Source organism: Pantherophis guttatus, chromosome 11 (genome assembly GCF_059756535.1).
Source record: "Pantherophis guttatus breed Tessera chromosome 11, ASM5975653v1, whole genome shotgun sequence".
Taxonomy (NCBI): domain Eukaryota; kingdom Metazoa; phylum Chordata; class Lepidosauria; order Squamata; family Colubridae; genus Pantherophis; species Pantherophis guttatus.
Genome location: NC_142073.1, coordinates 6095264 through 6114543, shown reverse-complemented (window position 1 = coordinate 6114543; position 19280 = coordinate 6095264). Strand labels below are relative to the sequence as shown.

At 44.8% G+C, this 19280-nt stretch overlaps 1 protein-coding gene across 2 annotated transcripts in view; it reads left to right on the top strand.

The window, feature by feature from the left end:
• Positions 1-19280, top strand: part of ADCY7 (adenylate cyclase 7) — a 75686-nt gene that overhangs the window by 39434 nt on the left and 16972 nt on the right. The window contains exons 8-14 of one of the 2 annotated variants that reach the window (XM_034426476.3): positions 1233-1360; positions 3376-3534; positions 9520-9652; positions 13903-14088; positions 15574-15617; positions 16754-16807; positions 18097-18177. In XM_034426476.3, the coding sequence (XP_034282367.1) occupies positions 1233-1360; positions 3376-3534; positions 9520-9652; positions 13903-14088; positions 15574-15617; positions 16754-16807; positions 18097-18177 (785 nt within the window). The remainder of the gene's footprint in view (positions 1-1232; positions 1361-3375; positions 3535-9519; positions 9653-13902; positions 14089-15573; positions 15618-16753; positions 16808-18096; positions 18178-19280) is intronic. The other variant, XM_034426477.3, reaches the window with a different exon arrangement.

Genomic DNA, 19280 nt, shown 5'->3' with positions numbered 1-19280 from the left:
CGCACCGGTTCAGTCGAACTGGTTGTTAAATTCCACCCCCACCCTGCTATCAAAGTGGATCCTGGGCCCTGCGCTCAGTGGTGAAATCTCAGCTGGTTTACTACCAGTTCGCTGGCCGTGGATGCACAGTGGGCGCCAAATGCACGCAGTCCATGCTCTTGCGCAGTGCGCACCAAATGCAAGCTTCATGCACACGTGCAGTGCGCACCAAAAGGAGGCTTGGGCAGGTAAGTAGAACAGCGTGCGGGGGGGGTGTGATCAGCTGTGGCGCGTGTGGGAACCTTTTAAAAAACTTTTTTAAAGCATTTTTTTACAATCCATTCGGCTGAATAGGTTGTAAAAAAATGCTTTTAAAAGTAAAAAACAAGGCTCTGACGATCGCGTGCCACAGCTGTGATCGTCGGAGCCTTTTATTTTACTTTTTAAAAGCATTTTGTTTACAATCTATTCGCCCGAATAGGTTGTAAAAAAATGCTTTTAAAAGGTTAAAAAAAAAGGCTCCGACGATCACAGCTGTGCGGAGAACCGGTAGTAAAAAAAATGCTTAAAAAGTTTTTTAAAAAAGTTCCGACAATCGCACATCGCTCACCTGATCGTTGGAACTTTTTTTTTTTTTTTTACATTTTTTACTACCAGTTCGGCGAACCGGTAGCCTTTTTACAACTGGTTCGGGCGAACTGGACCAAACCGGAAGCATTTCACCCCTGCCTGCATTGCAATGGAGAAATGGGCAATGGAGCAGCCAACATGAGGGAAGGAAAAGGCCACTTTCCTCCTTCCCTTGTGCCAGCCGCTTTGTTTCCCGTTTCTGCATTGCAGCACAGCGCCCAGGATCCACTTTCATAGCGGGGCGGGGGTGGAATTTAACAACCGGTTCGCCGAAGGTCAGGTTGGCCATTGCAGGAAGCTCATCCCACATGTGCAGCAGAGCTGGAGAACAGGGATGAGTCATGCCTCCCACGACAGTCAACCTGACCCCTGGGCGAACCGGTTGTTAAATTATTTGAATCCCACCACTGGCTTGAGACCCCAGATAAATTGCAAACAAACCCACTCTGCCCTTCCCCCTGTTATTTTTTGGAATACAGAAAAGTCTTACTTCAGATGAAGAGATGACAGCTGATCTGTTTTCTCCCTGCAGAAAAGCCTATAATTTGCACTGCTTTAGACAAATGCCGGTTAATTCATATTTGCCGTGATTGGTGACTCACGGGCTATTTTCTTTTTTGCAGGAAAATGAATGCATGAGGATAAAAATTTTGGGAGACTGTTATTACTGCGTCTCAGGCTTACCTGTGTCCTTGCCAATACATGCCAAGAATTGCGTAAAAATGGGCCTCGACATGTGTGAAGAAATAAAGTAGGTACTTTAAAAAAGTTGGTAAGTCAGGAGTGGTGATGCAGGAACAGATAATGTAGCAGTACGATAGATAATAATAGGGCCTCGTAATCCTGTGAAAGGAGGAAAATTTCTTCCTCCTATGATTGTACCAGTGCAGTTTCTATATTTATTGCTCTGTTAAATATTCACATGTAAAAACGAGGAGCTGTGCAGTTAGTTTACTCTGATTTAAACGTTCATGGATTAGAGCAGAGGTCTCTCCAACCTTGGCAACTTTAAGACTTGTGGACTTCAACTCCTAGAATTCCTCAGCCAGCACCCCTGTTCTACTCCATGGCTGGCCGAGGAATTCTGGGAATTGAAGTCCACAAGTTTTAAAGTTGCCAAGGTTGGAGACCCCTGGATTAGAGCATACGTGGGTCTCATTTTCAATGAGCTACTAGATCCAGTAGATTCATTTTTCGATCCAGCAAGTTGGCATAGCCAGCTCCCTGGAATCTGTATAGGGCTTTGCTTGCATTTCCATAGAACAGTGATGGCGAACCTATGGCACGCGTGCTGGAAGTGCCACACAGAGCCATCTCTCTGGGCATGTGAACCGTCGCCTGTTGCTCTTCCGGGTTCCAGTGCGCCAGTCAGCTGGTTTTCACGCATGCGGGAGTGCCAAAAACTGGAAGATCATCTTCCCGGCGCATGTGCGCACCGGAAACTGGAAGATCATCTTCCCGGCGCACTCATGTGCACCGGGCGGCTGCTGTTCCTGTTTCCAGCACGCACACACACACACACACACACACACATGCATGCATGTGCACACTCCCATTTTGGCACTCAGTGCCGAAAAGGTTCGCCAACACTGCCATAGAATGTGTTCAACTTTTTCTGCTACAATCCCAAGCCATCGGCAGGGTGGGTGGAGAACATGGTTTAATTGTCACCAGTAATATTTGGCAAACCATCTCCCTTCAGATGCAGACTCATTCAATTGGCTGCTGTAGTCAAACAGAATTCCTTCAGGGTCTAATGGTGTGTGGAAGTGACCTTGGGAGACGGAGTGGAGGGTAGGGAAGAGATGCTGCCTAGGGAACCATCAGATAAGAGAGGGTCGGGCCTGCAGCTGCATAACAGGCAGGGAAAGAGACTCAGAAAGAAACTTCCTTTGTTTCGCAGGTTGTAAAAGAGAAGGTGGGAGATGATTGTTTGCAAGATTTTGTTTGTGTAGCCTTATAATATAAAGTAAAAAGAGCTCATCTAGTCGTGTTTCCTGTCTGGTCTACTTGGGAAGGCTGACCACTCTCTGGTCTCCAGAACATGTATTCCTGGGTGTGATATCATAGTCAACAGCTCAGATGGGGATGTTCCACTAACTGTTGAAGTCCTGGACTGTGTTTTCTTTGACTTTGCTGTCTTTGCCTATGATTTATAGGATTAGCAAGCCAATTTGGTCTAGTGGTTAAAGCACCAGGCTAGAAAATGAGAGACCATGAGTTTTTAATCCTGCTGTAGCCATGAAGTCATTTGGTTAATCACCAGGAGACACTGGATTCTAGTCCCACCTTAGGCATGAAAGCCAACTAGGTAACTTTGCCCCAATCACTTGGAGTTGGTGAGTTCTAGTCCCTCCTTAGGCATGAAAACTGGCTGAGTGACTTTGGGCCAATCACCAGGAGATGTTGAGTTTTAGTCTCACTTTCGGCTTGAAAGCCAGCTGAGTGACTTTGGGCCAGATCCTCTTTCTCAACCCAACCCACCTCATGGAGTTATTATTGTGGGTAAAATCGGAGGAGGAATATGTGTTGGATACATTTGCTGCCTTGAGTTATTTGTAAAAAATTATAAAGGTAGGATGTAAACAAATAAACAAAATCCCAAACTTACCTCATCCTCAGCCCCACAACATTATTTCACAACAATGAGAAAATAGTCAAAAATCAGTATGATTGTTAAGTTCTAGAGATGGGACAATCAAATGACTTTCCATCTCGTCTTCCACACTGGAGTCCTTATAAATTTTTTTATTATTATTTTTGCAGGCAAGTTAAGGAAGCCACAGGGGTGGACATCAACATGCGAGTTGGCATTCATTCCGGAAACGTACTTTGTGGGGTGATCGGACTTCGGAAATGGCAGTATGATGTCTGGTCTCACGATGTCTCCTTGGCCAACCGCATGGAATCTGCAGGCATCCCTGGGTAAGCCCGTGAAATCATTCCAGTGAGTGTCATCGTGATGGCAGATAGTGGAAATGTAGAACGGTTTCAGTGGTGGGTTGCTACCGGTTCGCCCCGGATCGGGCGAATTGGTAGCGGTGGCAGGAGGCTCCGCCCATCCGCCCGGACGCTTCTGCACATGCTCAGAAGTGTCGTGTGCCCACGAGCGAACCGGTAGCAACAGGTTTTGAAACCCACGGCTGAGCGGTTGCCTAGATGAGGTTGATTTAGTTGGGTTTAGTACAAGGATGCAGAACGTTTGGGGGATAATCTGATCCTTCAGTTGGCTGGAAGATTTTACAGTGACATTAGAGCAGGAGTCAAGATGACACATTCTGAGTTCTTGGTCATGTTTGGGAAGCAAAGCACCCTTTAACTTTTTCTTCTAGTGCCAAAAATAGCCTAAATTTTGCCATCAATTTTCAGTGCCGAATTTGAGAATGGGATGTTTGGCCTCTTTCCCCTGGTTTCTGTGTGTGAGAGTGAAAGCAGGAAGCTTCTAGGAAGTCGGCTGCTTTTATTCTAATTCTTTTGTATGAAAAGTATGCAGAAAAGAACGATACTGCCCGAGTTGAGCAGCGCGGTCATGATGCGTTGGGGTCTCTAGCAGGCCGTATATTATTCGCTCTGGGGATTCTGTTGGGTGAACCTTGATGTGATTTCTAAAACAGGTTTTAATGTATGACTGTATGTTGGAGGATGCACAACTTGGTAAACAATTTAGAAAGAGCTACGTTCAATTTCCTTCCTCCCTCCTCCCTCCCTCGCTATCAAGCCCTTTCTTCCTTCCCTCCTTCCTTCTTCCTTCCTTCCTCCCTCCCTCCCTCGCTATCAAGCCCTTCCTCTCTCCTTCCCTCCCTCCCTCATTCACTCACTCACTATCAAGCCCTTCCTTCCTTCCTTCCTTCCTCCCTCCCTCTCAAGCCCTTCCTTCCTCCCTCCCTCCCTCCCTCACTATCAAGCCTTTCCTTCCTTCCTTCCTTCCTTCCTTCCTTCCTTCCTTCCTTCCTTCCTTCCTTTTTTCCTTTTTTCCTTTTCCCCTTTTTCCCTTCCTTCCTTCCTCCCTCCCTCCCTCCTTCTTCTGTTTAGTAAATTCTTAGCTTAGGTCGCCATTCACCACCTAATAAAAATCACAATTGTCTCCAAAATGTACTCAGAGTTGCTAGATTCTGGATAGTAAGATGTGTGCATTTGCTACGGAGGGCGTGGAAAGCTGCAAAAGAGATCTCGGGGATATCTTGCAACTGATGGAACTGCTTTGTAAATATTTCCCCGGATCTGCAGAATCATTTTCCAGCCTCGTTCACAGTATTTTCGCCTCTCCAAGTGGCAACAGAGGAGTTTATTTTTAGTCACTTTTATGGCACCAGATGGATTGATTATTCTTTCCGGTACATGAGCTTACCTGTTGGCTGGATACTCCTGGAAGTGCAACATCATCCTCTTTGTGTACCTGGACACCTGCTTTATAGTTGCTGTAACTCAGTGTGTGGGCTATCAGAAAGAAATGCACTTTACCTTTAGGACATAATAGCAGAATAAAGTATTTCACCCCGAGTCTTTTTCCTGGAGTTATGATTGCATATCTGCCAACATCTTGCTTGTTCAGGATGAAACCAGAGTACTGTGAAGCCAGGACACGGCCATTTAAGCGAACAAACTCTTGCCTTTAAAAACACTTCCCTGCTTACGAAAGGCGGAGAATATTTTGAAAAGACAAATGTTTGCCTACAAAAGAAATAGAAAGAACAAAATTCTGCGTCTAAGATTTTATATATACAGTATCCTAACCGGAGGGATAATTCAAAGCTATTTGTATCATCCTACATCCATTTTTATTAGGGACACGGTGGCTCAGTGGCTAAGATGCTGAGCTTGTCGATCAGAAAGGTTGGCAGTTCAGCGGTTCAAATCCCTAGTGCCGCGTAATGGGGTGAGCTCCCGTTCCTTGTCCCAGCTTCTGCCAACCAGCAGTTCGAAAGCACGTAAAAAATGCAAGTAGAAAAATAGGGACCACCTTTGGTGAGAAGGTAATAGCGTTCCGTGCGCCTTTGGCGTCGAGTCATGCCGGCCACATGACCATGGAGACTTCTTCGGACAGCGCTGCTGGCTCTTCTAGCTTTGAAAGGGAGATGAGCACCGCCCCCTAGAGTCGGGAACGACTAGCACATATGTGCGAGGGGAACCTTTACCTTTACTTTGTAACCGGAGAGATAATTCAAAGCTATTTGTATCATCCTCCTACATCCTTTTTTGCATTTCAGGGTTGGTTTTAGGAGTGAGAGAACACTAAACAGTTTTCCCTGCTACTCCGTGTTTTATTCTTGAGACTAAGTGAATGAGTGAATAAACGAATGAAGTGAATGAGTGAAGTTGACTGAATGATAGAATAACAAAATAACAGAGTTAGAAGGGACCTTGTAGGACTTCTAGGAACTATGGATTCACCTAGTTAGCGGATAAAATCTCAAATAAATGATAGCGTGATACATTGTTAGGTGTTGGAGCGAAATAAAAAAAAATATTGGCACTCTGTTTCCACCATTATCTCGATTGAGGCTGAGATCTCTTGTTAGTCTTCATTGGTTCCTCTCATCTTAACAATATATTGGGCAGTTATTGTTTTACAGAAAGGCACAAACAATCCCATAATGGCATATGCTATTTTCTTTTTGTAACATTGGAAAGTATTTTGGTGTGCGTGCGTGTGTGTATATTACTAAGTAAGCTGTACGTTGTGGTCCTTCCTGAGAACCCTCAATGCAAGCCAGCTGAGTAAACTCTTGGAGAATGGCGTAGTAGAGTGTGATACACCCAGACGTTATTTAAGCAGGGAGGAGAGGACTGAAAAGAGTGCTTTCAGCTTAAAATGGAATTAAAATTGAATGAAGCCTTCTTCCAATTGAAAATACAATGGGCCATTTGCTACCCCATCTTGCCTCTGGCACTAAGCACGTAGTAATAATCACTTTGATTGGCACCACATTCATCTCCTTCGTTGAAAGGGACCGTACTCATCAGAGCAATATTGCCAAGCGCTTTGTAGACAAACATAATGGGGGAAAGAAGCAAGAAGGGGTGTCTTTTAGCAGGTCTGAAATCCAGACTGTATTGGGGAATCGAGGGAAGGAGGAAGAAAAACAGGGACAAAAACGGATTGTTCAAAAATAAACAAGAAGAGCAAGCAAAGGCGGAATTAAGCAGGTCATCAGTTTGGAGTCATTGCGTTGCCGCAAGTCCAGCCCAGCCATGAATTCCGTTGACCTTTATCTAGCACCAATTCAACACCAAGTGTTAGTTGACTAGATTCTAGTTAAGCAACAATAAACTCTTCTGCACTTTGACTCCAATGAATGCTACTAGTTATTTGCACCTGACACTGATTCTGCTAGAGACAATGTGAGTTGGTTGCTTTTGGCAGTAGATGCTGAGGGTGGCAAAGAACAGCGGTGAGATGCTGGAGGATATTGGATGTGTATGTGTGTCCATCTGTATCAGTGGTGGGTTTCAAATTTTTTTACTACTGGTTCTGTGGGTGTGGCTTGGTGGGCGTGGCATGGCTTGGTGGGTATGGCAGGGGAAAGATACTGTAAAATCTCCATTCCCACCCCACTCCAGGGGAAGGATCCTGCAAAATCCCCATTTCCTCCCAATCAGTTGGGACTCTGGAGGCAGAGAATCAGTGGTAGGTTGCCCCCGGTTCGGACTGGTTCTATAAAACCGGTAGTAAAACCGGAGGGAGGCTCCGCCCATCAACCCCGATGTCATCAAAATGCTTCTGCGCATGCGCAGAAGAGCGCACACATGCACAAGTGAAGCAAGCGCGCGCGAGAGGCCCCGTTCCGAACCGGTAGTAAAGGTAAGTAGAATCTACCCCTGCAGAGACTAGATGGGGGCGGGGCCAGCCAGAGGTGGTATTTACCAGTTCTCCGAACTACTCAAAATTTCCGCTACGGGTTCTCCAGAACTGGTCAGAACCTGCTGAAACCCACCTCTGATCTTTTTCTGCCCTCTTTGCCCCAGAATATTTAAGAAGAATTTAGTTGTTGGCCATAGCTACTGTGAGATCCTTAGATTTGTCAATCATGCTGTGGAGACTGCTATTTTATTTAGTTTAATTGTCTAGTCATTAAACATGTTGAAGGAACTTCTCAGAAATACAGTCTTTTCCCAAACTGGCCTGATCTTTTCTTCAGATAAAAGACGCTTTCTAACGACTGTATTTTATTCAATCCTTGGTGCTGGTAATTGTGGCGTCTTTTATGTGTATTCTCGTCTCCCACGAGGGGACTCATAACGTTTCTATAGTCTTTTCTTCCCTCCTTCTAATTTCACTTTCCCAAGAAGAAGACATGAAGAGAGAGTGGCTGTCACGAGGGTGAGCAAAATTATGACACACTCCTCAGTCCTTGTTCCATTGTTATTCAGTGCCTTCCTTTGCTTCCCCCCCCCCACACACCTCTCCTCTCTTTTTGGGTTTGCATCAGGGGTGAAATCCAGCAGGTTCTAACAGGTTCTGGGGAACCGGTAGTGGAAATTTTGAGTAGTTCAGAGAACCGGCAAATACCACCTCTGGTTGGCCCCAGAGTGGGGTGGGAATAGAGATTTTGCAGGATCCTTCCCCTGCCACACCCACCAAGCCACGCCCACCAAACCAGTAGGGAAAATTTTTGGATTTCACCCCTAGTTTGCGTGAGATGCTGAAGTGTGGCTTGTTAAATAAACCAGAATTGTGCACGGTTAGAAAACAAAGCGGATCCAAATTAATAAAGCAAATTATGGTTTGTGATGTGTGTGAACCAAGCTCCCAATAAAGGAGAATATTTGTAGCTCGGAGGAGGCGGTGTTGAAATAAGATATTTAGAGGTAAATAGAGGACTCGTGGTGTCACCCAGTTTGGGTAATGAAATGCCTGCAAGAAAACAATCAGGCTCAGAGAGCACCAAGGACTTCTCGAAACCAAGCTACGTTGAGATTGAATTTACAAGAAGATTATCTTTGGGGTCTCCTTCTCCCTCCCTCCCTCCCTCCTTCCCTCCCTCCTTCGCTCTCCCTCCTTCTCTCTCCCTCCCTCCCTCTCTCTCTCTCCCTCCCTCCCTTCTTCCATCTGTCCTTCCCTCTCTCTCTCCCTCCCTCTATCTCCCTCCCTCCCTATCTTCCTCCTTCTCTCCCTCCTTCTCTCCCTCCCTCCATCCCTCTCTCTGTTTCCTTCACGCCCTCTCTCTCCCTCCCTCCCTCTCCCTCCCTCTGTCCATCCCACCATCCATCCCCCCTCTCTCTCCCTCCTTCCTTCCCTCCCTCCTTCGCTCTCCATCCTTCTCTCTCCCTCCCTCCCTCTCTGTCTCCCTCCCTTCTTCCCCCTCTCTCTCCCTCCCTTCTTCCATCTGTCCTCTCTCCCTCCCTCCCTCTCTCTCTCCCTCCCTCCCTCTCTCTGTTTCCTTCACGCCCTCTCTCTCCCTCCCTCCCTCTCCCTCCCTCTGTCCATCCCACCATCCATCCCCCTCTCTCTCTCCCTCCTTCCTTCCCTCCCTCCCTCCCTCTCTCTCTCCCTCCTTCCCTCCCTCCTTCTCTCTCTCCCTCTATCCCTCTCTCTGTTTCCTTCCCTCCCTCTCTCTCCTTCCCTCCGTCTCTCTCTCTCTCTCTCTCTCTCTCTCTCTCTCTCTCTCTCTCTCTCTCTCTCTCTCTCTCTCCAAAACAGTCGCAAACACTGCACAAAGTTCTGAGAATTGGCACGACTGGATGTTCTATCACGCTATCCAGCTGAGCTGCTCAAGAGCAAGATCCTGCCAGGGATCTTGATCTTGGCTGCCAAATGTGTAGCAGCAGAGAGCTTTCAGCCGCCACCGCCATTGTAATGGTAATCGATTCCCGGGAATGACGTTTCTGCAAACATTTCAGCCCTTTGTACACTTCTCTCTCTCTCTCTCTTTCTCCCTCTCTCTCCCCTCCCCCCCGTCCTCTTTGCAGCCGCGTGCACATCACAGAAGCAACCCTAAATCATCTTGGCAAAGCTTATGAGGTGGAAGAAGGCAATGGGCACCTCCGGGATCCCTATCTTGAAGCCATGAATATCAAGACTTATTTGGTGATTGACCCCAGGGTAAGTATTCTTTGATGCAAAACAAACAAACAAACAAGTATGAGCGCCCAGACATTTCTGGCTCTCTCATTTTGCACGTGCGGTGCTGAATCGTGGTTTAACATGATGTCCACGGTTGGTTGAGTTTGCACACATGGAAAACTAAGAACATGCAACCTGGTACAATAGCGTGGAGCGGTCTTTCTCAATATTAGCAACTCTTAAGATGTGTGGACTTCAGCTCTCAGAATTCCTCAGCCAACAGGGGTGAAATCCAGCAGGTTCTGACAGGTTCTGGAGAACCGGTAGCGGAAATTTTGAGTAGTTCAGAGAACCGGCAAATAACCACCTCTGGCTGGTCCCAGAGTGGGGAGGGAATGGAGATTTTGCAGTATCCTTCCCCTGCCACACCCACCAAGCCACGCCCACAGAACCAGTAGTAAAAAGAATTGGATTTCACCACTGAGTTGAAGTCCACACACCTTAGAGTTGCGAAAGTTGAGAAACACTGGTGTATAGGTATAGGTATAGGGAGTTAGACTAGAAGACTTTCAAGGTCCCTTCCGGCTCTATTCCGATTGACAGGGTCAAGAGTGTTGTTGCGTTACGAATTGCTGAGGAAAAACCCTAATGACACTGAGAAATCTCCAAGTGGCCTCAACAACTCTCTAAAAGGATGCAAATGACCAGTTTTCTGTAAGGAGTATAAATCCTTCTATTCCCCACCATCCAGTCAGAGCTGAAGAAGCTTCTTTCTTTCTTTCTTTCTTTCTTTCTTTCTTTCTTTCTTTCTTTCTTTCTTTCTTTCTTATTTATTTATTTATCGTATTTCTGGGCAGCTTACAACAATCGACAGTATACTAAATAGCACATTGCCCCCAACAATCTGGGTCCTCATTTTACCCATCTCAGAAGGATGGAAGGCTGAGTCAATCTTGAGCCGGTGAGATTTGATCCGCTGATCTGCTGAACTAGCAGTCAGCTGAAGTAGCTGCAGTGCTGCACTCTCACCACTGCGCCACCTCAGCTCTTCTTGGATGAGAAGCGAAACGTCTTCAAAGAAAAACCAGACAGCCTCTTGAAAAAAAGCACCTTTGGGACAACCATGGCCTGGATGACTGAGAATTCTCCATAGACGCGCAGGAGTTAATAGCACGGATAGGAGAATCTGTCCGATCTAACTCTAAGCATTTCGTACAGGAGCTGTGAAGGCAAGCTGCAAAGTTGTTGGGCAGACAACGAAGATCCTTGCTGGGAAAATAGAAAGGAAGAAAATCTAAGCCTGACCTACAGGCTGGTTGAAGAAATGATTATTGTTATCTGAAGAAGCCCACGTGGAAAGCTGAGGGACAAAAGGATCTGAAGTATCTAAAGAGAATAGAAGAAGGGCGTTGGACCTGAAGATCTCCAAGGTCCCTTCCAACACTGTTATTTTATATTCTAAGAAGACCATGTACAGTTTTGCCATGTTGATCAGTGATACAATCAAGAAATGAACTGACCAGTGAGAGTTACAGAATTATGCAACTACAGAAGGAACCTTGGAGGTCTTCTAGTCCAATCCCCCACTCAAGCAGGAGACCCTATACCAGTGATGGCTAACCTTTTTGCCATCGCGTGCCAGGAAGTGGGGGGGGGAGCCAGGACAGGAAGTGATGTTTTTTTGCTGTCCCCAGCCTCCAGAGCCTCTCTAGGAGTCTCTGGAGGCTGTGGACAGCAAAAAAGTCACTTCCTGTCCAACTGGGAGTTGGGAAATGGGCTGTTTCAAGCCTCCGGAGGGCCTCTGAGGAGGTGGGGAAGGCTGTTTTCGCCCTCCCCAGATGCATAGAGAGGATCTGGAGCCAGATGAGAAAGAAAAACGGGCCTTTCCCCCTCTCAGGCCCTCCGGAGGCAGGAAACAGCCTGTTTCCCTACTTCTGGTGGGCCCAGAACTGGCCGGCGCGCACATGCACGCCAGAGCTGAGCTGACGTGCCCACTGATATGGCTACAATTGCCACCTGTGGCACGCGTGCCATAGGTTCGCCATCACGGCCCTATACCATTTCGCACAAACGGCTTGTCCAATCTCTTCTTAAAAACCTCCAGTGTTGCAGCACCCACAACTTCTGGAGGCAAGTCGAAGTTGATGGTTGCAAACTAGGGATGAAAAAGACCAGGCTGCATTTCATTTTAGGTTTTACTAAGCAACCTAAACCTCTCTCTCTCTCTTTTTTTTTTAAACTCAGCCACATCTGAGTCTCCGTAGCATATCCATGCAAAATATAAAGCTAGGGGGGAAAATTATCAGAAACAGAAGTAGGCAGAGAGGAGTTAGATGATTCTAATCTAAAAATACCGTTGAGTTCTGTTGTCTAAATATATATATTCTTCAGCTGACACCAAGCTTGCCTTTGATCAGGTGGCCCACAATATTATTTTGCAAACCCACATCTCTCTGTTTGCTTCCTCCTTTTGTGTGTGTGTGTGTTTTGTTTTAGATCTGTATCATGTGTTGTGATTGTACCAGGCTTGGAACAGAAATGGGGAATAATGAGAGTCAGGTCAGGTAACCAAAGCCGAACTAAAGTGAAGCCTGCAACCTGGAAAGTTTTTTGTTTTTTTTAAAAAAATTTTGGTTGTGTGCCCTTGGAAAAGGAGGGGGAGAGAGAGAAAGTATTAAACATTCAGTTGCCATGAACCACCGATCCCGGGGAAACAATGGCTTTTAAATTTCGATCTCCAAGGAGCCCTTCAGGAATCCAGAACAGTTGTTCTTTAAATGTGTGTAATTAAACAGAATAGGCACTCAGACTCCCACGCTCGCTTTAAGTGCAGCTCTCTCAGCAGTTTGAGAAGAACTGATTTCAAAAAGAAAAAAAAGAAAATAAAAGCCATTGCACAGTGAATACTTCTCCTAGTTTGCTTTCCTCGGCTTACAAAAGAGGTTCGGGGGTTTCTTTTCCCCCCCCTCCCTCCTTTTCTGTTTTTTCAACCATTTCTACAGCTCTGAAAGGATTCCAAGGTCAACGGCCATCTGTTTGCCTTCGATATTCTCATTAATAAAGGATATTAGTTCTGCTTTGCAGAACATAGCGGGCCACAGGCAGTCACAGTTCCGAATGAATAACCCTTCGAAGACTACATTCTTGTAGAACAGTGCTTCCCAACCCAGGGTAAATTACCCAGAATTGGATAAAAGTGGTTTTTCTTTTGGTAACGACTACATGTATCCATTACCAATCACCATTTGTGGAGGTTAATGCTTGCTATTAACTGGTTTCTGAGGGTTTTTTTTTTTTAAGCTCTTTTAATCCTGTTTACCCATAGTAGGACTCAAAGGTGCTCCCAAGTCAGCATTTGGAGCAGCGACTAAGCCTACAGAATGTAAAATAAGACATAGAAGAGAATATCTATAGCTCAGGGTTGAACTCTGGAGCCTTTGGTGCCTTCTGAGTTTGGTTGTTGGCTTGCAGACGTTTCCCTATCCAAGTAGGTAACCTCATCAGCGCGAGAGCTCAAGCATATTTTCAACTGGGAAACTGAGCATCCTAGAGACCAAGCAAAATCCAAAAACGGTAGGGAATTCCTGGATGTTTGGCTTCCTGACAAATCAGCCAACAAGAGACGCAGAGATAAGCTGTATTTATACGCCATTCAAAAGAGACAAATTTTAAAAAGCTAAGCACGAAACCAAGAGACCAGAACACATCTTCCCCAGCAACCAATAATACCCAGATAAGCAAGGATTAATCCCAGACAAACAGTCTAGCAGAAAACAATACCTAATTAAGGAACTACGGAGGAAAAAAAACACATCCCCACCAATACCGGCTGGGCAATTTATGGCATATAAACAGAGAGTAAACCCCACACTCAACAACACTGATCATGTAACCGAGTTGGATCTTGAAATGTCTGCAAGCAAACAATCAAGTTCAGAGAGCATTATCTTCTTTTAACAACCCCATAATCCCTTGCAGAGTGGAGTAATAGAATGAATTACTCTGGGCAATTGAATGAAGCTAGCAGAATGTTTACTGGCCAGATGCCCTTCCTGTCGCCAATGTGGAGTTTTGTTCAGCAGATATATTCTCATTGTGCCCAGGGAGAGGAATATCTGCCTCTACCTAGGATTGAACTCATAGCCTCCTGATTGTGAGGTGAGAGCTCCACCTCTAGGCCACCACACCACTCCAGAGAGCACTAAAGACTCCAGAAGGTAAAATAAATAATGTGGCCAATGTAATCATTAATTTATATTCTCTCCCTTCCTCCCTCCCTCTTTCTCTAGTCAAAACAGCGTGCCACCAACAATCATTTTCCTCAATCCAGAGTGCAGGATGGCTTGAAGATGAGGGCCTCTGTCCGGATGTCACGATACTTGGAATCGTGGGGAGCAACTCGTCCCTTTTCCCACCTGAACCACCGAGAGAGTGTGAGCAGTGACACTTCTGCGCCCAGCCGCAGACGCAGGAAGGTGAATCTTTGCTGCACATTCTTCAAAATTGTCTTCCAAGCACAAGTCCTTTGATGAGATACGGAGGCATGCATGAGGTTTCTCACGGACAGGAAAACAAGGAGTTGAAAAACATCTACACAGAGACACATTCCTGTTTCGTGTCTGTGATTATGAAAGAACAAGTCCAGGTGTGAAGTGCCCAATCAAAGTGATTTATTGCTACTTATGCCTAGGCCACAGGAACCTTCTCGACTAAAGTTAGCAGCTGCTTGGAGTTAGAAAAGGGTCTGCAGAATTCAAGGGTAGCTGGATTTAGTTTGCTTATGGCTATGTTGGGTGATCCCTCCTACAGTGGCCATGTTTCCCATTTATAATGGAGATAAGATATAAATACATCATTTAATAGCAAAGAGGAAAAGAGCTGTGAAGACTGAGGATGGAGAACATCTGTTTACCCTATTTTCCCGAAAATAAGACCCAACTAGAAAATAAGGCCTAGCATGATTTTTCAAGATGCTTGTAATATAAGCCCTGCCCCCAAAATAAGCCCCAGTTAAGATAGTCAGCCAGACGGACACAATTAGTATCACATTTTCCCCAAAATAAGACCTAACCAGAAAATAAGCCCTAATGCGTCTTTTGGAGCAAAAAATAATATAAAAACCAGTCTTATTTTCAGGGAAAGATGGTAGTAGTTTTGTAGAGATTCTCCATCTCTTCTTATTTCAACTTCTGCCATATTATTTTCTTTCCATCATTTTTTATCCTTTTCAATTTTATTTTTAAATAACATCACTTTAGGCTTTATGCTTCTTCTCTGTTGCAATCACTCCAGTTGTTTGCATTCTTCTTTCATTTCCGGAAATGTGTCCCTAATTCCCTTCCCTATCATGAACAATAAAATATTCATCTTAACTTGCATTATTATCAGCATTAATAATATTCTTATATTACTTATTTTCACCTTTCCATCTGCTGTGATTTGTCACAAACAAGTTCTATTCCTTCTTTTTTGCATAAATAGTCACTTTCATGATTTCGGCCTTTCTTTTCTTTACAATTAACATTTTTTATGTTGATATCGCAATTAATAATATTGTCAAATTACTTACTATCACATTTCTATCTATTAAAATTTAATGTAGACAAACTGTATTCATTCATCTTCATATATTCACTTATAGTCCCTTTCTACCATGTCTTATTTTTTTTCCACTTCTACCGTATTATTCTTACATATTTCTTTATTATTTCATTTTCAAAGCTGTCATCTAGTTAATATCACAGTATATCCTAAAATAATTCTCTCTTACTTCCTCCTACTTCTGACGGGGACAATTATAGCAACTCCCAACCATTTATGATGCTTTTTATCTTCTGGAGAAATGAGCCTAGATCCCCTTTATTTATAGGTGCCTATAATATTTAGATTACTAAATCTATATGCATTGTTTACTTCTTCAACAAGTAAAACATTCTTCTTTATGCTTTCCCCTTGCTTAGGAGATAGCCCTGCAGCTCGCGAGTCGTCAGAGGACTTCAGAGAGGCAAGTTGCATATCTTTCTTTACTGCCTGGTCAAGACCTCGCTTTTCTTAATCCTAAAGATAAAGGTTCCCCTCGCATATGTGTTAGTCGTTCCCGACTCTAGGGGGCGGTGCTTATCTCTGTTTCAAAGCCAAAGAGTCAGCGCTTTCCGAAGACATCTCCGTGGTCATGCGGCCGGCATGACTCAACGCCAAAGGCGCACGGAACGCTGTTGCCTTCCCACCAAAGGTGGTCCCTATTTTTCTACTTGCATTTTTTACCTGCTTTCAAACTGCTAGGTTGGCAGAAGCTGGGACAAGTAATGGGAACTCACCCCGTTATGTGGCACTAGGGATTCGAACTGCTGAACTGCCGACCTTTCGATCGACAAGCTCAGCATCTTAGCCCCTGAGCCACGGCGTCTCTATTGACTTGATGAAAGGAGAGGCTTAATTTGCAGTTAGAGCTTCGGAATTCTGTGTTGGTTGGATATGTACCCCTCCCGCCTTCCCCAGGACTTAAACCAATGTTTCATCCCAACTCTGCTCCAACTGCCACCAATGAGCATAATGTCCTGATTGCCAAGAGGAAGTTGAAAAATAGAGAAAGACAATGTCACACATTTTCTCCCTTGTCTTCTCAAATTTTCCTCTATTCTTCTTTCTTGTGCTGTGCCTAGAAACCGCAGTTCTGCTGTTCTCAAAGGTGCTTTTTTTAAAAAAAAAAGAATCCGTAAAAAGAATATTAAAAAAAATTAAAAATGTGAAAATCTACGTAGGCATTCAGTTCTGCTGATGCCGAACCTAGTGTTTTTTAACTACTGCGTGTTGCCAACGTAAAAGAAAAAAAACAGCCACGTAACAGAACCATTTCGCAGGTTGCCTGATTATTGCTTTGTATGCTTTTGAGCAGCAGAAATGAGTTATATTTTAATGGGTCTTTACACTTTTCAATTGGTTCTTCCAGACTTTTAAAAGAAGGGATGCAAAACTTATTTTTCAAAATTATTTAAGGTTTCCCCGCATGGGAGGATGCAGATATCCCAGGAGAAGATGCTGTAATTTTGAGGGAAATGTTTTAATTGTTTTGCTAATTATTGGCCTGGATCTATGCGTTCCATCCAACTTTTCTTTCTCTTTCTCTATGTATCTTGTTAGTTTCGATGGAGCTAGACAACAGCACTTCTGTCCTCCTTCTGTTCTAACTTATAAGTGAGTTTTTCTTCCTCTTTTAACTTTCAGTGATTTTTCTTTTTTCTTTTCTCTGTGCTATAGCCCTGCTGATAATTCTCTTGGTAATTTTTTTCATTTCACCTCTCTCTAAAGCAGGGATGTAGAACAGTGGCAGGTTTCAATTTTTTTTCCTACTGTTCTGTGGGTGTGGCTTGGTGGGCGTGGCATGGCTTGGTGGGTGTGGCTTGGTGGGCGGCAGGGGACGGATACTGTAAAATCTCCATTCCCTCCCCAATCCAGGGGAAGGTTACTGCAAAATCTCCATTTCCTCCCAATCAGCTGGGACTTGTGAGGCAGAGAATAGATGGGGGCTGGGCCAGTCAGAATTTTTACTACCGGTTCTCCGAACTACTCAAAATTTCCACTAAAATTTCCACAAAATTTCTGAAGAACTGGTCAGAACCTGCCGAAACCCACCTCTGATGTCCAACCTTGGCAACTTTAAGTCTTGTGGACCGATGCTTGTGAAGGAAAAAAACATAATGAAAATTTGATCTTGGTTTTTTTGATTAGAAAGATTTGGTGTTATAGAAATGGCTAGTTATATATTAAGCAAAAAGTAGAGATTGGAGTGTGTTTATCTTGTACTGTGCTAGGAAGAGTTGGAAGTCAATGCCCCCCCTTTTTTTTCTCTTTCCCCTTGTATTTCACATCCCCCTTTCCCATTCAATTTCCTTCCCTTAATTTCCTATTTTCTTTTCTTTTTTTGTATTTTATACAATAAAAAATATTAAAGACTCAAGTCTTGTGGACCGACATGGCTGGCTGGGGAATTCTGGGAGTTGAAGTCCACAGATCTTAAAGTTGCCAACTGCTCTTAAAGCAGTTGACATCCCTCAAAAAGATAACAGTCACTGGATTCACAGGCAGCAAGCTAAACCATAAATCATGGTTTGTGAGCTTCTTTCCTGAGCTCCCATGTCATGCTTAGCTATTGCCAAACAAGGCAAATTATGAATTAGGATGCAAATTCAGCCCAAGAACTTTCTTTCTCAAGTATAAAGCCACAAAAATCACACAAATCCATGCAGTAATTATTCTATGTACAATTTATGGATGATCACTACAGTTTAATACAGGCTAAACTTCTGTCTCCTCACAAACTCTTTCATTTCTCATTCTCGATATCCTAGTGATCAAAATTGGATTTAAAAAAATATATATATTTCTCAAGCTTGGGAAGTTGCTTTCCAGTTAATGTCGTTTCTCTGAATGTTTGAAAGGAATCCCTATTCACGGGGTCATTTTTCCTCTGTTTGTTTTTTTAGAAATACGTCTCAGAAAGGAAGAATGGAGGAAGAAATCAACGATAAGATGATGTCGACCATCGAGGGCCTGAGTTCAGCCAAGTAAGAAAGCAGAAGTGGTCCTTTTGCAGATCGGAGAAGGAGAAGAGATTCCTTCTCCATTTTCAGTCAAAAGAAAGGGCGTGACAGAAATGTCACCTCGTCATCTCGTGGGCTTGCGTGGGCTGTCTGTAGCCGGCTCCTCTGGTACAACTTCAGTTCCTGTGATCTGTCCCCGTCCACACACACACACAAACACAGCCAGCCGAGGGTTAAGGAAACACTTTGGCACACACCCAGGTCTTTATCTCCAACTTGGCAGCGATTTACACACCGTCTGCCAAGTGCATTTATTTCCACAAAACAGAAAGATAAGATACTTAGCGTACAAAAGTCCAATCAGAATAATATTCCTCTCAGCAGTTTCCGGACGAGGCTTTATGACTATCCAAGGTTTACTTTTGTTCGTCACAAGGATCACTGGCCACCACCCTCTATTATATAGTCTCTGGGGTGTGGTCCAGTGACTCAGTTCTAATCCCTAGCACGCCTCCTGAGCTGCTGCAATCGTTTATCACGCCTTCGGAGGCGTGCGTCCAGGAATGATGTCTCTCCCTCGCTCTCATCCGAGCCACCTGTCTCCCTGCTAATCTCCTCTCCCTCGGCCGGCACCTGAGACAGTGCCAGAGGGGAGGGGCCTGGAGAGGGAGGCCTGGCTGACTCCTCTTCCTCATGCTCTGAGCTTTCTTCCTCCGATGGGACAGGCTCAGAGGGCGGGGCCACAACATCCTGCTAAAGGAAATGTTACAAAAAAACACCCTTCTTAATTCATTCTCGGGCACCCCGCAGATTAGCCTAATCCAGTCTTGGCGAACCTTTTCGGCAATTTCCGGCACATGCACGCCGGAAACAGGAACAGCAGCTGCCTGGTGCGCATACACACGCTGGGAAGATGATCTTCTGGTTTCCAGCACGCGCATGCCTACCGGCCACCGGATCTTCTGGTTTCAGGTGTGCATGCGCACGCGAAGACCAGCTAGCTGGTGCACATACATGCGCCGGAAACCAGAACAGCAGCTCATGTACGCCCCGGAAAGATGATCTTCCAGTTTCCAGCGTGTGCATGCGTACCAGCCAGCTGGTCTTCCAATTTCTGGCGCTGGCCA